Source organism: Tympanuchus pallidicinctus, unplaced genomic scaffold, assembly GCF_026119805.1.
Source record: "Tympanuchus pallidicinctus isolate F22 unplaced genomic scaffold, pur_lepc_1.0 scaffold9, whole genome shotgun sequence".
Taxonomy (NCBI): Eukaryota; Metazoa; Chordata; class Aves; order Galliformes; family Phasianidae; genus Tympanuchus; species Tympanuchus pallidicinctus.
In genome coordinates, this window is record NW_026294813.1 from 6,826,061 (window position 1) to 6,847,282 (window position 21,222).

General features: G+C 39.1%; 1 protein-coding gene across 2 annotated transcripts in view; it reads left to right on the forward strand.

Moving 5' to 3' along the window:
* Positions 1 to 394: 394 nt before the first annotated feature.
* Positions 395 to 21,222, forward strand: part of SLC38A9 (solute carrier family 38 member 9) — a 42,879-nt gene continuing 22,051 nt past the window's right edge. Inside the window, exons 1-9 of one of the 2 annotated variants that reach the window (XM_052670612.1) lie at positions 395 to 522; positions 6,037 to 6,183; positions 13,297 to 13,429; positions 13,990 to 14,111; positions 14,245 to 14,308; positions 14,414 to 14,507; positions 15,289 to 15,459; positions 18,033 to 18,092; positions 20,250 to 20,447. In XM_052670612.1, coding sequence (XP_052526572.1) covers positions 6,080 to 6,183; positions 13,297 to 13,429; positions 13,990 to 14,111; positions 14,245 to 14,308; positions 14,414 to 14,507; positions 15,289 to 15,459; positions 18,033 to 18,092; positions 20,250 to 20,447 — 946 coding nt within the window. In that variant the 5' untranslated portion in view covers positions 395 to 522; positions 6,037 to 6,079. Of the gene's footprint in view, positions 523 to 822; positions 939 to 6,036; positions 6,184 to 13,296; positions 13,430 to 13,989; positions 14,112 to 14,244; positions 14,309 to 14,413; positions 14,508 to 15,288; positions 15,460 to 18,032; positions 18,093 to 20,249; positions 20,448 to 21,222 lie in introns of those variants that run through there. The other variant, XM_052670613.1, reaches the window with a different exon arrangement.

The window sequence follows — 21,222 nt, forward strand, 5'->3', positions numbered from 1 at the left end:
CTTGAGAATTAAGAACTCCAGCCACTGCCGCGGAACCAGACTATTGCCATTCTTTTACAAAAACAAGGTCAAATATCCCACCTGTTTTACCTTTCTGTTGCTCTCTGTATTTAATAGTTTTTAATAGATAAATATATATATGTAAGTTTGTTACTTCTATTCATTATCTAGATTGTATATTATATATGTGGCCAAGACAATTCGTCTTCACTGAATGCAGCCCAGGCAAGCCGAAACGCTGGAGGCCAGCGCTCCAGCCTGTGCCTTTGAAGTGCTGACTACGCTGCAGTTTTGCATCGCTGTGAACAATATGTCAAAGCGCGCGGCTCCGCATCGCCGCAGCACTTGCAAAGGCGAAGATTGAAGGCGAGAGACGCGACGCAGCACCTCCCCGCCTCCAGCAGCCCCGGCCCAGGCTGGCAGCGCGGGGCGGTGCCGCGCAGCTCGCCGGGAAGCGTAGTTCGGGGCTCGGCGTTCGGGGTCGCTTCCTGTTGTCGGCGCGGAGCGCTGCCGGGACCGCAGGTAGGAGGCCGCGCCGGCAGGGGGGTCCCGGCGGCAGCGCAGCGGAGCAGCTCGCGTGGAGGGCCGGGGTGCCGCCGCCACGCTTCGCCTCGCCTCGCCTCGCCTCACCGGCGGCGGGGCGGCGAGCGAGGCTGGGGAGCCCCGTGCGCCGCGGGCCGCTTCGCTCCGCCGGCCGGGACGGGCTGAGCCGCGCCCTGCGTGCCACTGGCCGAGGGAGGAGCGCGCGGAGGGAGAGGGCAGCACGGGCTGAGTGAGTGCCGGGCCTCGCCGGCCGCTGGCCTGAAGCCGCGTGCGGGGAGCCGAGCGAAACGGAGCGCCGTGCGGGGCGGAGCGCTGCCGAAGAGGCTGCTCGCGAGTCGGCGGGAAGCCTGGCTCCGGTGCTGACGGCCCGGAGACCTGTTTCCTTAACGGTGGTGGTGGGATCATTAAGTTGTTTAACTTCTTTACGTTTTGATGATTGTAACTATTTTCTTAGAATCTGTGCAAACGTATATGGGTGTCCAAATAATAGCTTCCTTATCTGCTGAAGATAAGCTTGTTTAATTTCTTCTACATTTTACTTTGACACCATCTGTCAGAAGTTGTGTGCCCCTTGATTCAGCCTGAGGTACTGAAGAGGTTGCTCCAAAAGTACTGCCTCCTATTTATTTCCGTGGCAACTACAACAGATACAGAAAGCACAATAGTACTGTTTGATAGAGGATGCTCTTAGCTACAAAACACTTTTTTTTCAACGTAGTCAGCACATGTAGCTCTGCATTTTTGCCAGTGATGAACAAGAGCCTGCATGCCTCATTCATAAACATATGAAACAGTGAAGGTGCCCTGCTGTCACTGTCACCACTGCTGAAATGCAGCACTCACCACCTCACTGTGCTCACTCCCACTGCTTGGGCTCCAGAAACGTGCAGCAAGTGTCTGTAAATGTCAGTGAGCACCACTTTTTTCCAAATGGAGGAATTCAGTGCCACATGCGCTCATGCATTTCCATGTCACACAGCATTCTGTCAGGCTGCCCCTCTGCTGCCATGTGTCACACAGCAACAACATGTAAAGGAATATTACATTGATGGCAAGGTTCATCCTGTACTGTTATGTCATCAACATTTGCCTGCTGAGGGCCAAGATCATAAAATAGAAGGCATTACTTTCGGAACTGCTCTTGTAGAAACTTAATAGTAATGCAGCCTGTATCTGCAAGCACTGTTAACAAAGCAGACGTTATCTTGACACTGTTTACATGTTTTAGTTTTCAATTGTTGCAGTCCTATGAGAATATGGACAAGCTGACTTGTGTCAAGTTGTCCCTGTTTTAAGGAGCTCTGAATGTATGTCACTACTTTCACTTCTTCAGCACCTTCCAACCTAGGGCTTGTTACCTCAAAAAAAGGAACCTGGAAGCTCTTCTATTCTGCTTTGAAATTCCCTTTTTTCAGGGAAGAGCCTTCTTATTTCTCACAGTTTCTGTGTGTATAGCCTGCAGTATACTTGAGACTTATGCCTTGCCCTTTATTCATCCATAGCACATCAGTTTTGCTTTTGGTAACATGGAGCTGTTGTGTGAATAGATCTCAGAACTACGTGTTCTGTTTTTCCAGCACCATTTCCAGCTGCACAGACACTGTGGATGGCGCAGTGGAAGCTGTGCTAGTGGTTCCCCTCCCTGCCCTCTTTCCCCCACTCTCCCAGGAAGGTTCTCTGGTGAAGAAGAGTCCTACAAACCAGTTAAGCATGGTCTGAGCTTGTGGGATAACCAGGATAACTGACTAACAGTGCAGTTCTGTCTGCTGTGGTGTATACTTGTTTGGTAACCCCTTTCCATGGCCTAAGCGGAAAGCCTGTACTGATCCATCCGGATGGGTGTTTCATTTTAAGGTGTTGACACATGTGCCTGGAGCAGAACTGAGTGCTGGCATAGATTCACAGTACAAGCAAATTGTACTGTGTGTTTGTCCTCCACTGCAAAGACTAGATCACAGCATCACCAGGCTAGAATGAGAGTTCTCAATCTGGTGATTCATTGTTTTCACTTCTTGAAGCTTTTCAGGCTTTCTAACCAGGAGAACTGGAGGTAGAGAAAGCATAAGTTTGCAGGAGCAAACCATTAATGAAAGGTCACCTCTGGTTTTGAATACCACCTGTAAGTCATCCAGAGTGTAGCCTGGAGTGGGACTTGTGTACCTGTTGGTATTATTTCACAGTTTCTTTGCCAGCAGCAGAAAAACCTGGACTAGTAAATCCTCATTTGCTTGTTACCTGTTGATGGATTTCTGATGCAGTGCTTCAGATGGTTGTGGGAGAATTATGAACAGAAGAGGACAAGTCTGTGCAGAACTTACCACCATTCATGACACTAACATGGTGTTTGAATTTGTAGGTCTTTAGATTTTAATGATTGTTGAGACTGTGTTGGTAGCATGACGGTTGTGATAAATGATTGGAAGGTTGTGTACAGAATTTTGTCTGTCACAAGTTTTTTTAAAAGATAAAACTCCAAGACTAGGTGAGCGTAGGTCAGATTCTTAGTATAAGAGCTCAAGGTAGCTATAACACTACTAAAACAAGCTGCAGAGAAGTATTTGATGTAGTGGAAATGGTCAGGCAATAAGTCTGGATATCACAACCAGCGTAATCCCGTGTATAAGAAATATTTAATGGCAGTGCAATCCAGGCAAGGAGCAGTAGGCATTAGATTAAACAATAATTAATCAGGTTACTTCTTCTGTGCTTTGTTCATTTGCCTGCAGTTATCTTTTAAGCTACATTGGTTCTGTCTACAGTTGTCATATCATACAGTTTTGATATTATACAGTTTTCATATCTGCATCTATTTGTAAAGTAGTTAATTTGCTGGTCATAAGCTTCTTTTATCTATTCTGAACAATAAGCACTTACAAGCTAGACTTTTGAAAAGGGTTTATTTTTAAATAGGCTCTTAAGAGGCAAATAAACAGTGCTGCATCCCAAACTATGCTTTCAAGCCTAACTTGGTACATGCTATGTCTTGGAAGGATTGCTTTTCTTTATGGAATATTTGAAAGTGTTCTGGATCCTTTGTAGCCATAGCGCAGAGAAAGTCTTACTGGTGATCATTGTTTTCTGCATTTTTCAGATTGAATTATAAAGCACAAATACATTATTTACAAGGGGTTTTAGGGAAGTGATGTATGAAGCGATACTTCATCCACACCATAATCAGAGCCACGAGGAAGGAAAAGTTCTGAGTTGCTCAGTCTTCTGGAAAATTCTGGCTAAATTCACTGATGAGTGTTGCGGTTTGAATTTGTTTCCAATTCCAGTCCATCCACTAGAGATTTAAATTTTAATCTGGGTTGTTTTGGCTAAATCCAGAGTGTGATTTAAACTCAAACAAAAGAGATTGCAAAAGGCAGAAGGGAGGGATCTCAGTTCCTGAGGTAAGGGTGTACCTGTTTGGGAAAAGTTTGCAGGATGTTAAGCTGAAAAAGACAACAGAACAGAATAAAAAGGAACAGTTAACTGGATTATCAGTCTTCCACTTGAGACTTCCAGTAAAGTTTTACGCAGAAAAAAAGAAGCTATGAGCTGTAGAGATTACCATTAAAAGCAACAAAAATAAAGCCATAAAAACTGTTTTCTCAAGATGCAATCAGAGGGATGCAGAAGGTCTTGGGAATGACAGAGGAACAGGTGGATAGTTGTAGCAGTAGATGAAGTCTCTAATCTCATCGATTTTCTTTCAGTAGTATTAAGCAGTTAGAAGAAGTACACTGATATGAGTTAAATTGGGACTATACAGGTCATAAAGGTAGTCAGTAGGGAGAAAAGAGGTGACGTAGAGCTATAGAAAATTATATAAGAAATCGGTAGAAGAGAAATGATCAAGAGGGAAGCTATATATGAGATTTGGAAAGCAATAGTGTTATCTGAAAGGAAATTAAAATATTGCTGTCAATTAAGAAATCTCTTTGTAAATAGTGGTTGTTAAGGGCAATTGGAAAACAGTTTTGACAGTGTATAGGAGAGGCAGAAAATGGAGAGGAAATGAGCAGGAATGTGAAAGGTGAAAGTCACCAGAAGGTTGTAAAACAAAAAGAGTATTTAAGACATTCCAAATGAAGCCAAAGAAGTAACAGGGATGATGCAGAAGGGAAGGACTTTGGAGTAAAGGGGAGAGTGACAGCAGAAATGAAGGGTGAGGAAAAGGTGGTGTTATCACGGACTGCAAAGAATGCTTGTACAGTTGTTTTATTTTATCTGATTTTTTATTGTGATCTGTGTCACTGCCAATATGAACAAGATAAAATCATGCCTTTAAACTTAAAAGACTTAATTCAAATCTTGTATGTCATGAGTTGTAGTGTTATGCATGCTGAAGGCATGAAGGAACTGGCATCCTTATAGGATGAAATGCCATCATTTGTACTCCTTTGCACAGGCATGCTTGTCCAGGTAGACAAGAAGCCTGATGTAAATTTAAAACAGCTCATTCTATTGTTCCGTTCAGTGCCATCCTTTTCTGATCTTTTGCTATCTCTAGTTCCCACTTATCTTTCCATCAGCCTGTCTACCATACAAAATATCAGGAAACAATTGCACTGGAAAAGCAGAAACCTCTACCATTTTTGCTTGAAAAATATGTCCTGGCTGAGGAATTTCAGCAGGTAGCAAGTGTGAGAGCTGTTAAATCATTATGTTTGTTCATATGAACATGAGACTGCATCAAGTCCCATGTGAGGTCTGCAATTCAGTTGAAGAAAATATAATTCCATTTGCTTAAAAGCAGCCTGCTTCCTTTTGTTTAGCCTGGAGTGTTCTGAATGCATGCAATACATAATTATTAATGCATTATTAATCCAGTTGTTGTCTTTAATTCAAAGGACATGGACATGATACACCACTATAATTCAATCTTTATTCTGGGAAATACACTGGAAAACTGTGTATTTGCTGTAAAGTTTGAAGAAATTTATTGAAACAGTAGTCTCATAATCTGGATAAGTTGTTCTCAGCTGTTCTGTTGCTAATTGCAAATACAGCTCTTTTAAAAATCATGGGAGTCTTCCAGTGGAACAGTGGGAACTGGAACGGAGTCTTATGCTGTGAAGTTGAATAAGACCTACACATAAAAATACTTAATGTTACTTTCCACACGGTGGACTTGTTTTTTGCTACGGTAGCTCAAAATAAATAAATAAATACATAAAATTCAGATTACAAATTTTTTTCAATCCCAATGTAAAAGCAGCATCCATCACAGTGCTTTAATTTATATTGGCTATTGCTGTAGAAGAATCAGAGCACAATGATTTATTGAACACTTTACTTAAATGTGGAGGGTGTTTTGAAATTGTTACGCCTGCTGTGCTTGACCAGTGGTGTTTGCATTACTAAATGACAATTCCCAGAAGCAAACTGAAGGAGTTTTGTTTTCTCCTCAGCAGCTTCTGAACCTGTGGAACTGCCAGTTTTAAATTCATTGCAGATATATAGCTTACCTAACTGCATTTGTCTTGTTTTCTTTCTTTTGTTCAGAATAACTGTCAGAGTCTAGAATAAAGAAGCATATTCGTCAGATATGGAGGAGGATACAAAGCCTCTCTTGATTCCTGTAGGAGGCGATGAAAGTAATTATGGAATCATGAATATACAGTTTAATCCAGAAGATTTTAAATGCAAAAGGTGAGATGAAGGCTTAGCATACAGAATGATTCTGTGGTGGTTTTCTGTCTAATTTTTGCTTGCAGCAGCAGAATTCTATGAAGACATATAACTATTATTTGGAAACTAGGGTCTAAGTGCAATTTTGACTCTGTACTATGTTTTCTCTAAGCACCAGATGATTTTTATTTAACACAACAAAGTGAAATGTTGGGACTGTATGAAGGCTTGCCAGATGCAGTAGGTGAGTGGCTGTCAATGTGTGTGAATGGCTGTGCGTGCATTCTGAAGGTGATATGGGGAAGAATATATTTTTAACTCATACTGAGGAAATATTTTGTCTTTAGGAATGCTCTAGCATTTCTTTGGGTTTTTTTTTTTTTAGACAGAGCAAATACGAAAAATAGAACAGCTTGCTCTTTTTGCTTTAGCTGCAAAAATAAGATCTAGCTAAGCAATAATTTTCTCATATATAATAATGTTCTCATACAATTTAACAGTTCTGTTCCTCAAAGGAGCTCAGAAGAGGAGAATTCCTCTGCTATGGCGGTTAAGGTTTTGTGAGCTGTTGTTTGTTATTAAATCAAAACTGAGATCAGAATGAGGACTGCCCTTCTTGTGTTAGCTGGAGACAGCAGTTACACTTTTTTACAAAAAAGAATACCTTGTGCTTTAGGACTGTGGTTCTACTCCTTTGCCTCATTTTTTTTTTTCTCTTTCCATCAAGCATCCTATGAAGTATTGCAGGCTTCCCGTAGAAGCTGAAGATGGCACTGTTGTGTACAAATTCCTTTTACTTGTGGCCACTTCAGCAAGTTTTTGAAGTTAGTGAATTCCTGCTGTCTCAGCCTGGACCTGTAGCTTTAGAAAGCCATACGAGCGATATGTTAGCCAGGGCTAAATAACTTCTCATCTATATGAGGGAAAGGGATGGAAGACGGAGGGAAGACAAAGGTAGGAATTAGCACAGGGGAACAATGGAACACAGGTGTGAGCATGCGCAGAACAATTTATATAAAGATTAGAAAACAGTAGAGGTGGAAAAAGGGATTGTGCAAACTACATTTTTAGTTCATCTTATTCCTGTGGAGTGTCATTCCCTCACAGCTCCTCTGACAGAGGAAGATTGCTAATTTTTATAGAGGTTCTGGGGAGCTCTTTATGTTGAAGACTGCATGTGTTATGTTGGAAGAGCAGCGAGTTTCAAGAAGTAATGAGAGAAGTCTGCTCCGTTGTGACATATAAAAAACCAAGATCCACTTTTCAAAAGTGAAGTATTCATTCCTTATTGTGCTTTTTATTGTCCATGTGATTTCTTAGATTTGGTGATTCAACTTCATAAAACATTACAAACTGGTGTTTAGTTCTTTCTACAAAAGCAGTAGATGTTCCTGAATGTTCCTGGATTGTATTTCTGCCTTCACAACCTCCAGCAGATCCATTCTCTTTGTCCTTATTATTCCTCCCTTAATTTCCTTCTTCCATTTAGAACATCCTAGTCTTTTGTCTTCCAAGCATGCAGAGGCACAAAGACAAAGGGCATCAGATCTGGGATATCAGAAAGACCTGGAAATCACTGTGCCAAACAAGGTTGAATTTCTATCTTTCAGAAGGCATAGCACAAATTTCAGGTTGGATATTAGGAAAAGCTTCCCCAAAAGGGTGATTGGGCACTGTAACAGGCTGCCCAGGGAAGCTGTGGAATCACTGTCCCTGGAGGTGTTCAGGAAGCATGTGGGTGTCTTACTAAATGGTCACGGTTTTCTGGGCAACACTGATGGTAGATGGACAGACTAGATGGCCTTTGAGATTCCGACCTTAATGATACTATGATTCTGTGATCTTTAGAACAAGAAACAAGGAAGAAGAGCTTGCCTTAACATGGTCAGAGCAATACTGGGGACTGTGTGGTCTTGGAAGTGTGACTGGAAAGGGATTGCTCTTTCGATCTTCAGGGAGATGTGGCTGAAGGGAGAAAGGTTTATCATCCGGAAAGATCCAATGGTGCAAATGCAGTAATAGTACATGATGTGCTCTGCTTAGTTGCTCCTTTTTTAAACTCACTGTTCAGAAACTATAATCAGATGTAGGTATGTGGTCACTTACCACAAATTTTCAGAATCCCTATTAAGCTTTGAGATCGGTATCAAAGAGTTCTTTGTAATCTTTTGAAGTTCATTTTGTCCTTTTTTGATACTGTTCTGTTCCTTTGCTTGGGTTTTGGGATTTGATTTCATTTACATCGTTACTTGGTTTTCTTAAAAGCTTGGAAGATTTAGGATTTTGAAAGGCGTGTTTTTCATTATTTACTTCGAAACAATGAACAAATTGCTTTTTTTAATAGAACTGTAAATTATTTTATCTAGTATTCTCCTAGTATTCTGGGCAAAATACAGAGCTACTTTTAACACTCTCAAAGGGGGTTCTTCACAATGACCTGAATTTCTTGCACTCTATTAGGCTTGTTTGCCTGTTTTATAGGGCCCTTTGAAAGCCAGACTGTCATTGTAATGGCTTGGTGATGCTTACTATATTCAAGGGATAGCAGTTTTTTTTCTTCTTAATGCTCTTTAAACATACTTTTTGTCAGTGTATTGTTTTGCATATGAAAAACAGTGCCCCTTGTAAGGGAAGACCAAGCCTTCTGTGCTTTTTTTTCCCCTCAATTCCTTTTGAAGTGCCATGATGTTCTCTTACAATGCAGGAAAGATCAGAAGGTGAAATTAAACAGTTACAAATTAAACAGTGTTTGTGGGTGGCAGTCAGATAAGCTTTTCTCATGTGAAATTATTTCCTTTTCGTTTTAACGTTTCTCTTAACTTAAAAAAGTAGATAATGGTAAAGGCTGACTTCCACGGCGGCTACAGTTTCTCCATTCTTGCTTTTACTTCTCCAAATCCACGTGAACTTTTTATTCCATTGCTTGGTTTTCATATTTCTGTATCACTAACATTTCTACTAATTCCTAATCATACTACTTCCTCACAATACCTCTCTATGAACCTTCTTATCTGTTCCAAGAGAGGTATAGAATGTCTTTACCTTTGACAGAGGGAAAGTGCTTGAAATGTGGTGTGGCAAAGCTTGTGGTACTTATTTGCTAAACTGGTGTGCATCCTCTAAAGGATTATCACAGTTCTGCTTCCATTGAATATTTTAAGGTAGTTGTGTGGTCATGCACTGATCATTATAATTACACTGGTAAATATGAATATGGGAAAAGGTTAAATTGCCAAGAGAATAAAGACCTTATAAGATACACTGCAAGTATACTTAAAATTCATTACTTAAAATTCATACAGCTTAGATGGTAGAAATCAAGTCATGGAGTTGTTTGCAGCTGGTTTCCTCAAGGTAAGTACAATAACATCTGTAGTGATCTTAGGCAGCTAGGTGGAAGAAATATCAATCTATGAATCCACAGTCAATACAGATATTGACTATAGATGTCTATATCCATAGTTTTTCTTACTACTTTTGCTCCTTACTTCAATTTCCATGACAGTGAAGCAGTTTCATTTCATAGTTTCTTCTGTACAGTGATCCTGTAATAATTTGGTGACTAATAATAATATTTACAATCTCCTGAAAAAGTAGCTAACAGATGCGGAGTTTGTTGAAGAAATCTGTGTAATAAGCTTCTTGTGGTCTTTTTGGAGGGAAAAAAATAAACTGTGCTATTCCTATTATTCAGTTATGAAATAATGTTAATAACATCACACAGATCTAAAACACGTTCAACAGCATTAAAAACTACATTGTAAGGGCTTAGTTCTCCAGAAACAGTTGTTAGCTATTTAAAAATTTCAACTAAAAGGTAAGGTAGGTATTGGCTGTACTGCTTCACTGCTCTGCAAAATAGAATACCTTTCTGAAAATATCCAGAAATGAGATGTGTCACCTTACAGGTGCTAGCAGCTGTGAGATTATATGTAGCTTGCGAAACAAAATTACTTATTCTGTTCTTTCCTCAACCTTCCCAATCCAAAATTTGAGGTTTACACAGAGTAATACTTGGAAACAGCTCTAATTGTGAGCATCTCTTCTCATTTCCTTTGCTACCCAAGTTCATAATATGAGAAAGTTTGGACTACAGCTTTCTTTTTTTGTAGACCAGGGCTAGATTTTTATTAACTGTGTTTCTTTGTGAGAAAATAAGTAGTAGATGAGCAAGTTACAGGTTTGCAGGGAATGGTTTCTGAAGTACATGTGCAAGGGGTAATGTGTGGGAGGTAAGGACCTCCTGCATGGAATCCTGCATGTAGTCTCTACTCACTCTGTTGTGGAAAACAGCCATGTTTTACTGGTGTGTTTGTCCAGCTAAAAAGAGCATTGGTTTTCATGCTAGCTATTGAAATACAAGTTGTAATTGTGTTTGTTGGTATGGATATAATACATTTGTGGGTACTGTCATCTGTCTCAGTGCATAGTAATTGTCTGCACTGTTCTGCATTAATAGTCACAGCCTTTAGTCATGGAGCCTCTCCCCTTCCCTCAGATCACATTGCCCCGCATCCTTTTCATATTCGTTTTGCCACATGAGCTATACAGTGAGATTGCTTGTGTAAATCAGGAAGTTTTCTAGGATCTGTTGCAACTGCAGATGCTTGTATGTGCAGACTGCATGGCTACTAAGCTTAAGGTCCCTAAGAAAGAGTTTACCAAAATGCAGCCCAAATTGTGTCCTACCTCCTTTGGGCTTTGAAAATCTTAAAGTACTCTCTTGAAAGCTTTTGGACATGTCTGATTATGCCCTACGGCCAGTCTTTGATCTGAGTATGACTGGGGGCTGGGTAATGGCCTTGATCCTAAACAAGAGTGCCACCTACGCCCAATGAGATCAAAGAGGAAGATTATATCCTAGTCTGCCTACCTAACTTACAAATGTTTTCTGGGAGACCTGTAGCAACTGTAGAACTGATGAGGGATCAGTCTGTCTTATCATAGTCACTTGCTCAAAATGACTGGAGGTATTCTGAGGAAAAAAAATCAATTACTGCTTTAGATCATTATCACTCTCATCTGGTGTACACCAGAAGGGTGCAGCTGATGTTACCAGAAGGGGAAGTCACCCAAGTATTGTCTGCATTAAACATGTATTCCTCCAGGCAGAAAGCAGCAGCAACGCAAATGCAGAATTTCCTTGGGGTTATTTTGTGTTATTTTGCTTGTTTGTTTGTTTGTTTCTATCACACATATATTTGATTCTAAATCATGCTATTCTGTTGTATAGAATAGTGACATTTTGCTTATTCAGTCCAGACAATGATCAAAATACTGAAGAAAATGAAAAGTGTACTTTCAGTTATATTTTATGTTTTAATTAAAAAAAAAAGAGCTCATTTGAGGAGGCGTTCAAACATATAATGTTTCCTGTTTTCATTGCAACAATCTTTATTATACAGCTCTTCTAATGAGATATTTTTTGCAGCAGTGTCCAATGACTGGATCAACCCAGTACATTTGGAGCTAAAAAAAGTTAAGTCTCATAAAGCTGACAATCCATGAGTATTTTTGTTTGCGAAGGTGCACTTCAGGCTTGAACATTAAGGCTATGGCTTAAAATTTATTTCTGTTTAGTTGTGACAAAGTCTTAATTGTTTATAGGAACACCCTAGAAGTCCACATACATAATCAGCATTTTCCCCTTCATTTTGTGAACTCTTTTCAAACAAACAAACAAACAAAAAAAAAAAAAAAGAAAAACCAAACGCACCTCAGTGTGGAATGCTGTAAGAACTGAGAAGTGTCCATTTTGATTTTAGTGTATATGAAATGGTTTAGCAAGTCTAAGCAATTTTTTTCCATAGTGAAGGAGGATATAAGTAATGATGTCTTAAGATGAAGGAAAGAATGATTAACTTGTAAAGGAGTGAAGAGAGATAGTTTTCTCTGATTGTTTAGATTTTTCTTTACTGGTTTATATTTCTCCTACAGATACTCATAACTGCTGTGCCTGTTAAGCATTCAGGAATGAGGCCATGCTAGAACTTAGCATCATCTTTTCAAAGATATCACAGCTGACTTCAGAGCAATATTCCTTTTCTTTCCTCTGGATAAATGGGAAGGAAATGCTTAATTATTCACATGAGAAAAGAATGAAACCTTTGTTACTGAGAGCAGTGGCAGAAAGGTTTCATTTGTAGGTCTGAGCCAGAAAGGTGTACTGAGGATGTCATTCAAATAGACCATAATTGTATTACAGTAAAAATGACATGGATTTATTGCTAATTTCATTTTTACTGTTGGTAGCCTTAAACATGATGAAATCTCTGCTAAAGATTTGCTGTAGCATCAGGAGCAGGAAAAACTGCAGCTATCACTCTGCTCCACGAGTAGGTACGCATAGAGAAAACTTTGGTGGAGGTGGCTGCATTCTTCTGCAGTGGCTGTGACCATACTTGCAGTACCTGTATAACTAGAGAAGAGGGAAAGGAAGGCCACCTTCCTGCTGTAGTCTGTGTTCAAGAGGGTATGTCTGGACTGTGGGGCATCTGTTGCTGGGAATCTCGTTCTCTGTAATTAGTCTAAATTCGAAAGGAAATCTGAAGGTGATTCAGAATTGAAAGTGGACATCTACTTTTCAGTGGCAAAGTGTAGTCCTGGTTTCTTTGGCTCAAAAGTGCCACACTGATTTGTTTGGGCTTGGTTCCATCTGCATTAAACACAATTTTATGCAGAGTTTTTGGCTAGATTATTAGTTCCCAGCCTTTTTTTTAGCAGGTTCTCATTATCTCTGCTTATTCCTCTTTTTCTCTATCTTTTTTCTGTTTCTGCCTTACTTGTGCCTTCCGTTTCTAGCTCTATTCATCATGGCTAGTTCTGGCAGCACAAGTTATAAATGTTAATGTGCTTGGCCAAGCTCATTAATGTTGTGTTACTCATGTGACTCATTGCTGAGAGCTACTAGAATGGATATTAGGTCTGAATTTTGATGTTAGGTTGTTGTGCAGAGTCTGAGCAATGTAGATTATATAAAGATTTGATGGTTTCACTCACAGCATTTGTTTTTTGTCAATGAATGACAGACGTGGCCAGAGTGATTCTAAGCTGTTCTCTGAATTATGTTAACTCTTGTAGTACAGGATTGCTAAAAATATTCCTTTCTTTTCATTTTTCATCCCCCTCCTTTAGACCATTTCATGTGGAGCCTACAAACATAGTCAGCGCCAGTGATGACATGCAAAGAGTCTCTGACGAAGCTTCAGCAATGAATAAGCGGATTCATTACTATAGCAGGCTCACATCTCCTTCAGACAAGGCATTGGTGAGACAAAGACAGGGCCAGATGAACTGAGTGTTGGGTCTTCCACAGCCTAGGTTTATAAAAGAAGTACAAACAATGGTAGAGGGGAAACTAATGGTAGTTTGCTTTGAAGTAGATATCTAGTAGCTGAGTATCTTGACAAAGTTTCTTGTTATCACAAGTCAAGATCAAATTCTTCTGTCTTTACCATCTAAGAAAAGATATAGTTTTAATTTTGGAAGAGTGGTCCAGGCTGCCCAGATAGGTGTACTCATTGCTGCCCTTTATGAGGAGGATTTGAGCACCAATCAGCTGTGGTGATTGAGCTATGTCTGTGTGATTGAGCTCTGTATGTCACCAGTATTTTTCAGTAGAAAATCTGCCTTTCTACTGCTTAGTTAAGAATCCAGTGAACGTTTTTTAATGTTCTTAAAAAAAAAAAATCATGGCCCACCTTTTTTTTTTCTTTTAAAGTGTGCTTTTCCTGGAAAGATTTTGTTTTACAGCAGTTGACTTGCTGTATTTGGGGTAATATTTATTTTGATGCTACTAATAATTATTCCTTTTTATTCTTTTGTTAGGTTGCTCCTGATCACGTACTTCCAGCTCCTGATGAAATCTATGTATATAGTCCATTAGGAACTGCATTTAAAGTTGACAGTTGCACAGATGGCTATGGTAAAAACTCCAGTATAGTGACAATGTATGTTAAGCACCTTCTCATACAGTAGCCATAGAATGCTTTTTTTTAAATATTCTGTATTTTATCTAAGAAAGTAGTATGGAGTAAGAGTCTTTTTAAAATCATTCACTGACTTTTTATCTTTTCTTCCTAGATTTGTGATATGGAATACAATGATGGGCACATCTATATTAAGTATCCCATGGGGAATAAAGCAGGTAAAAATATGAAAAACATATGGTTATGAAAATGTTTTTGGCAATATGGCTCGCTTTTTTGTAGTGTTATTGATACTTACAGAGTTGTTTTTTCCCTCTAAACAGGCAGGATTTACTTCTGGAATCATTCTCATCATACTGATGGGCATTCTGACACTTTATTGCTGTTACAGAGTTGTGAAATCACGAAAAATGATACGTAAGCTTCATAATGCAAATATTTCCACAAAACTGTGAAATACAGAGTTCCAATAGTTTGTCGTATGCCTGTTCACTGGAATATTTGTATATAAAAAATAAATTGTGTCTGAATATAAAGGAATGAGGTTCTTCTTGTCATTTAGCCATCTGAGAACTGCAGTTCTGCTGTCTCATATTCACAACTGAAGGCATTTATGTATTCTGCAGTCTGTGTTGGATACAGTTTATGCATGATTGCGTCATTGAGGGTGTATCTACTTTGAGTATATTTTTATTGTTCAATACTCATAACTGTTGTTCTTTTACATATAAACTACCACCCTACTTGTTCAAATAAAAGGTAGTTAATATCTACTGCTCCAGCATGTAGCTCATTTCCAAGTATTGTTGAGGACTGTTACTTCTGCAGAAAGACTCAGCTGCAAATGCAAGCATGCATTTTTTTGGCCCAAACCCTTAGTGCCTGTGCTTCTGAAAGTACTCAAAGTAGTAGTATTGCTGCACTTCTTCAAGGTAAAGCCTCTAATTCTTCAGGCTCCGCCTGTAGAACAAGCAACATTAATGTCATAACCTATGTGAAGAAGAACAGCATTATGAATTTGTACTTAAAATTTAATAGCAATCTTCTTAGCTCTTTGAAACCCTCTGAATTTGTGTCAGAATTCAGAAAAAATCAACTTGTTCTTTTATGAAGAATTCTTGTGACCCTAATACAACATTTTGTTTAGATTTCTAAATTTTTTTATTACTATGATTTGTTTATTTTTAATCTTCTTCAGCTTTAACAGATACCTCGAACTGGGAATTCCCAGATGTTTGCAAGTATTATTTTGGATCTTTCGGTCAGTGGTCAAGCCTGTTATTTTCTATGGTATCTCTTGTTGGAGCCATGGTCGTTTATTGGGTGCTTATGTCCAACTTTCTGTTCAACACAGGAAAGTTTATATACAGTAAGTATTAATCTTTGGTTAATTTAAACAGCTGTCTTGGTTAAAGATCAAAACTTTGGTTTATATTCAGAAAGGATTGTCCCTTGTACTTAATCTTGATTTTGTTACTTTCTGTGAACAGTCGAGTGAGAATAAGTAAGTATGGATTTATAGGCATAGTCACTTACATGTCTTCAAAGCCAGTTTCTCAATTTCTCAGTATGTGTTTCTAATAAATGACAAACTACCAGTTAACTGGCTTGCAAGTGAGTGCAGACTTCTTGGTCTAGTTTAAAAAATGTGTTTTCGTTGTTGGGCTTAAAAAAAATTCCACACTCAATCCTGACTTGTTTCTTTCCACTTTCTTTCCACCCCTCCTTCTTTGTGCTGATGTAACTATTCAGAATGATCCAAGTTAATGAAAAAGATCTCCACCTAAATCACAGAATCATAGAATTGTGCAGGTTGAAAAAGACCTTGAAGATCATCAAATCCAACCACAACCTAACCAAACTACTATAAAACCTAATACTAACAACCTTCTGCTAAATCGTGTCCCTAAGCACCACATCCTAACAGATTTTAAACACATCCAGGGATGGTGACTCAACCACATCCCTGGGAAGCCTGCTTAACAAACCTTTCTGTAAAAAAGTTTTCCTGTTACCCAACCTAAACCTCCCCTGGTGCAACTTGAGGCCACTTCTCTTCATCCTGTCACCTGTCATCAATGAAAAGAGACCAATCCCACACTCTCTGCAATCACCTTTCAGGTACTGGAAGGGAGCAATAAGGTCTCCCTTCAGCCTCCTTTTCCTCATACTAAACAGACCCAGTTCCTTCAATCTCCCCTCGTAGGCCATGTTCTCCAAGCCCTTCACAAGCCTTGTTGCCCTTCTTCGGCCTTGCTCCAGCACCTCAGTGTCCTGTGTACTGTGTACACTGTGTACTGTGTACAGCGTACTGAGGTGCCCAAAACTGAACACAGTACTCGAGGTGAGACCTCACCAGCGCCGAGTACAGGGGCAGGATGACTTCCCTAGTCCTGCTCACCTCACCATTCCTGATACAAGCCAGGATGCCATTGGCCTTCTTGGCCACATTTCTGGCTTATATTCAGCCAACTGTCCATCATTACACCAGGGTCCCTTTCTGTTAGGCAAAGTCCCGTTCTCTAAGGCAAAAAAAAAAAGTTTAATTCTAGATTCCAGCAAATGAAGTGTATATATATGTATATAGTCATATAGACCATTTCTCCTAGCATCCTTAAAGGAATGATGAACAGTAGGACAGCGGGAGAACAATTTTTAGTCTGGCATTGCTATAGAAGAAAATCTTGGTTAGTTACATCCTTGTATGTGCGCACACACAGAGGCTTTTGTGGATACAGTCAATTAGGTATGTAGAGTTATGAGAATAAAAGATGGAATTGTGAGCTTTGAAAATCTGACTAGGAGTGTTGAATAGCACTACTGAGTTTTAAAGGCTTCTGTTTTGAATGTACTTAACAAATATTTTTTGAAGCATATAACAGCAAAGATGCTTATGCCCCCTAAGCAAAGTTTAATTAGAGTCTCACCATCCCTGAAGGACACATGTTACTTTATTGAGTAACGAATGCATTATTTTATAATTCTTATGTTCTTAAGGTTACACTACGTAGTTATTACAGAGTTTGTCTTTCTTTATAAGGTTAGCATTTTAATCCTTGCCAAAACATTCTGATTCTGTTAAGCAAGTTTGAGAATCATCACAATAGGTCTTTTTCCAGGAAAAGCAATTCCTTTCTGTACGAGAGACAAGCTGCTCTTAATTGCTTTAAAAATCGGAACCCTTCTACCCTATTTGATTTTCTGTGAGCATAATACTGCCACGTGCAGCAGAAGCAAATTTTAACCATAGGGATACTAATTAGATTTCCAGGCTGATGGGCTTTTTCTGCATGCATCAATATATATGTAAATATAAGGAGACAGCACTCTTACTGATGAAGTTTGAGAAACCTGAAAATTTTTACTTGCAGTAAAGTCGCATAGGAGCACAGTTGAGATAAAGTACTAATAGAGATGACTGTAGATACTGAGACTTAGACATTTTTCCAGACTTGACATTATTTAAAGAACAAAATGGAGGGGGAAAAAAAAAAACATCCTTCAGGCTCTGAAGAACGGTTAGAAAAAATGAGTAGGGGAAGCATTATCTATATAATATTGTATGGATTAAGATTATGGTTAAGAATAACTTTTTTTTTTTCTGTCACAAAATAAACTGATTTTTGAGATGTATCTCCTCAGTACTCTACTATGCAGTGCTGCAGTCAAGGAGCAGGGACTGGTGGACATGTGCTGGGGGAGTAGGAATGAGCAGCTGGAAGGGTATGCTTGGGTATTGCATAGATGGAGTGGACTGCTGAGAACAAAGTGGTGCAGTGGTCCTTGAAATACCCATCTGAGGTTGGTGGGAAGTGCCAATTGCATATTGCAGCTCTGATGTTATTCTTTCAAAATGTTTCCTTAACATTTTTGTTAACGGGTAAAAGCCTAATAGAAGAATCAGAACATTGCTAATACAATTTTTTATTTTTTTTTTTTCAGACTTTGTTCATGATATCAATGTAACAGATATTGTTCCAGGCACAAATGGAAGTAACAAAGGTAAGAAGCACTTACTAATTTGGAGGGGAGGGAGTTTCAAGGCAGTTTTCATGCATGAATTTTAACCCTGTTACGGCTATAAAATGTATAAATAAATCTAACTGTTTTTAGAAAACGAATGTTTTCTATCTGGAGTTTCTGCTTCTACAGTTAACTACACTTGGAAAGATTTATAATTTAAAATGAAACAACAGGGGAGAGGACAAGGCTTAAGAAATATATTATGAGTTAGTGTATACCCGGCTAGGTACTCCTAAAAGCCATGAATGTTAGATCAACTAACAGTTGTGTGATTAGGAGTTTCCTTAAGGAATTGTAACCTTTGCACCCTGAAACTGAGGCATAGGAAGTGTGTTTTCTGTTGAAAATTCTTGGCTGGGATGTTTTTGTTCCTTAATAACTCTGCAGGATTTATTTACTTATTTATTTATTTTAATGCTGCAAGCATTTTTTTTTAATTGCTGAACACAGAAAGAAATAGCATCTGGCTGCATGAGTGTTCACTTGTTTTCGCGGAGACTCTAATGTGCTCTAAGACAAGAATCTGCATTCAATTATGAAGATGGATTGAGAGTTTTCAAATAGGCAGAGTGTAACACACAGTGAAGGCGGGAGCTTGCACGTCATCAGCTTCAGGTCTTTCTGCCTTGATGTACTAAATAACTTGATGTGTAGCTCTATTTTATGAAGCTGAAAGTTTTCTTTATTCTAAGCTCTTTTGGGGATAGAGAAACACTTCAGAAACAGCTGTGTCATGCCAGCTGTAATAGTGTTGCTGGAGTGCAGCTATTTGGAGTCAGGTGAAGGAACTCAAATAATTCTGAAAACCAGTTGATTTGCATTGATTTAGTGCTGAACTCTGTTTCTCCTTAAGTTCTTATGAGCAAGGCACCAGAAGCTGCTGCTGTGTTTTTTCTCTTGTGAGCAAAACTTCTCTTGTTTCATCTTGCTTCTCTTGTTTCATCCCATTCTCTGGCAGCAGGAGATGCAACTTAAAGAAAAGTTAGAAAATCATATTCCTCTATTCCATAGCATTACTGGAAGATTCAATGCAGAATCAATACAGAACTAAGGGCTGCTGGATAATCAGATGTCTCTTGGCTGGATATCTGGGGGGGAGGGAGGAAGGAGATCACAGAAACCAAAAGCATTTTTCAAGGTCTGTGAAACAGTCCTGTTATAAGTAACGTAATGCAAGTAAGAATACTGGAATTAACATAATGGTCTCAAAAAACTTTATACACCTTTGCCTTTGTAACAAAATACTTATGAAGGCAGTGTGGGAGGCAGGCTATAAAATATTGTGGAATGCCAAGGTTAGAAAGGAGAAATCATGAGAACTGTAAGGCAGGTTCATATTTCAACACATAACTTTATAGACATGTTAGAAAGAAATGCCAATATTAACCGGAAGCAAATTGGCATATTTTCACAATTGGCATATTTTCCACAGCATCTTTTATGTTTGGTTGGTTTTGTTCCAGTCACTTGTTAAGGTGCTGTTCAGGTGTTACCATGTAACAGGAATTTGACATTGTCTTTTCACAGAATTATGTGTGTATTTCTCATGTTGCTTCTGTTGTCTGAAAGTGACTTACTTGCAACCTGACATTACATCAAGATGAGAGTATGTTTGCTTTTGTACATGAGTTTTAGACCTGCCCCTGGTAATCATAGCTTTCTTGTCAAGCTATTTGTGTGTTTCATTGTGTATCACATGCAACATGCAGTGATGCAGGTTCTTTTGTAGACAGATGTGCATGCATTTATTAATATGATGTGAAGAGTGCAGGACAGATCGCAATGCAAAGCATGAAGTGAAATGTAGAGGTGTGCTGCTCTGACTGAATTTGGGCAGATTTATGTAGGCACAGAACATGGCTGCAGGTAGGTAACCCTGGAGACTCTATGCCAAAACTCAAGCTACAAACAAGTGAGTGTTTCTGTTGTGCTCAGCTTGTAGTACAAGGTGCACAACAGGGAAACTGTAGCACTGAACTACTGATAAAAAACAAGAAGATCTGAGTTGCTAAACGTTGGTTTTGGTTCTTCGCCCTAGAGGTAAAGCAAAATCCAGAAATTATGGGATCTTAGTAGTGAAAACTATGTGCAAGTGAAATTCTTTTCATCTGTGTATATTTTTATTTTCCTTTTCAGTCATTTGTCCAAATGCTGCTAGTGATCACCCACCACAGAACCAGAGTATGATATTCTCTTCTGGGAACAGTACAGGCTTTCAGCTCTTCGAGGAGTGGTGGAGCAAATCACAAACAGTACCATTTTACTTGATTGCTGTTCTTCTACCCCTGCTAAATCTGAAGTCTCCATCCTTCTTTGCAAAGTTTAATGTCCTAGGTAGGTAACGAGTACTACTAGAGCATTGTCTTATTGTGTCTGAAGTATATAGAAAGCACTGAAATCTACTCTAGTAGAAGCTTGCCAGCAGCATACTACCTTGGGCAATTCATAGGTCAGTTTGTTAATCACCTGCAGACTTTCCACCCTGTTTTGCTTGAGCCTTGTGGTGAGTAGGAAATGATTTTTTTCCCTTTGCTCCCTTGATAATCCTGTATAAATTCCATTGTATTTGCAACAAATTTTCCCAAACTGTGGTACACACTGCAGTGCAGTGTTTGATACGTACTACTTTGGCCCAACCAGTCAGTTACACCCTTCCTCGTCTGGTAAGTATTTGAACAGGCACTTATTTCCAAAGATAAGTACTTCAGACCTGAAGTAATTTGACACTAATCAGTTTATTAATTCACAGCAACGTCAGTCAGTCAGTGCTTGTAACCTGCTGCCATGCTTTGCTTCAGCTCAGCATCTGGCCTTTCTGTACTACAAGGACAAAAATTGTGACTTCTCCTTGTTTTTGTGCATTGAGATAGAAGAACAAAGCAGTTGGGAATGGTAAAGTAAATAAAGTACGTAAGTGATAGTGGGGGCAGTTACTTTTCATGATGTTGGAAGGCATTGCATTGAAGCCAATACTGAAGAGAAGGGGAAAAAAACAGGTGGAAAATACAGAACTGTTTGAAAAAGATGAAGCTGTATTGTAAAGAAGATAATAGGCAGGGAATTGAAGACTTTATTTAGCCAGTGTGACAGTGAATTAGAGCTTGTAACT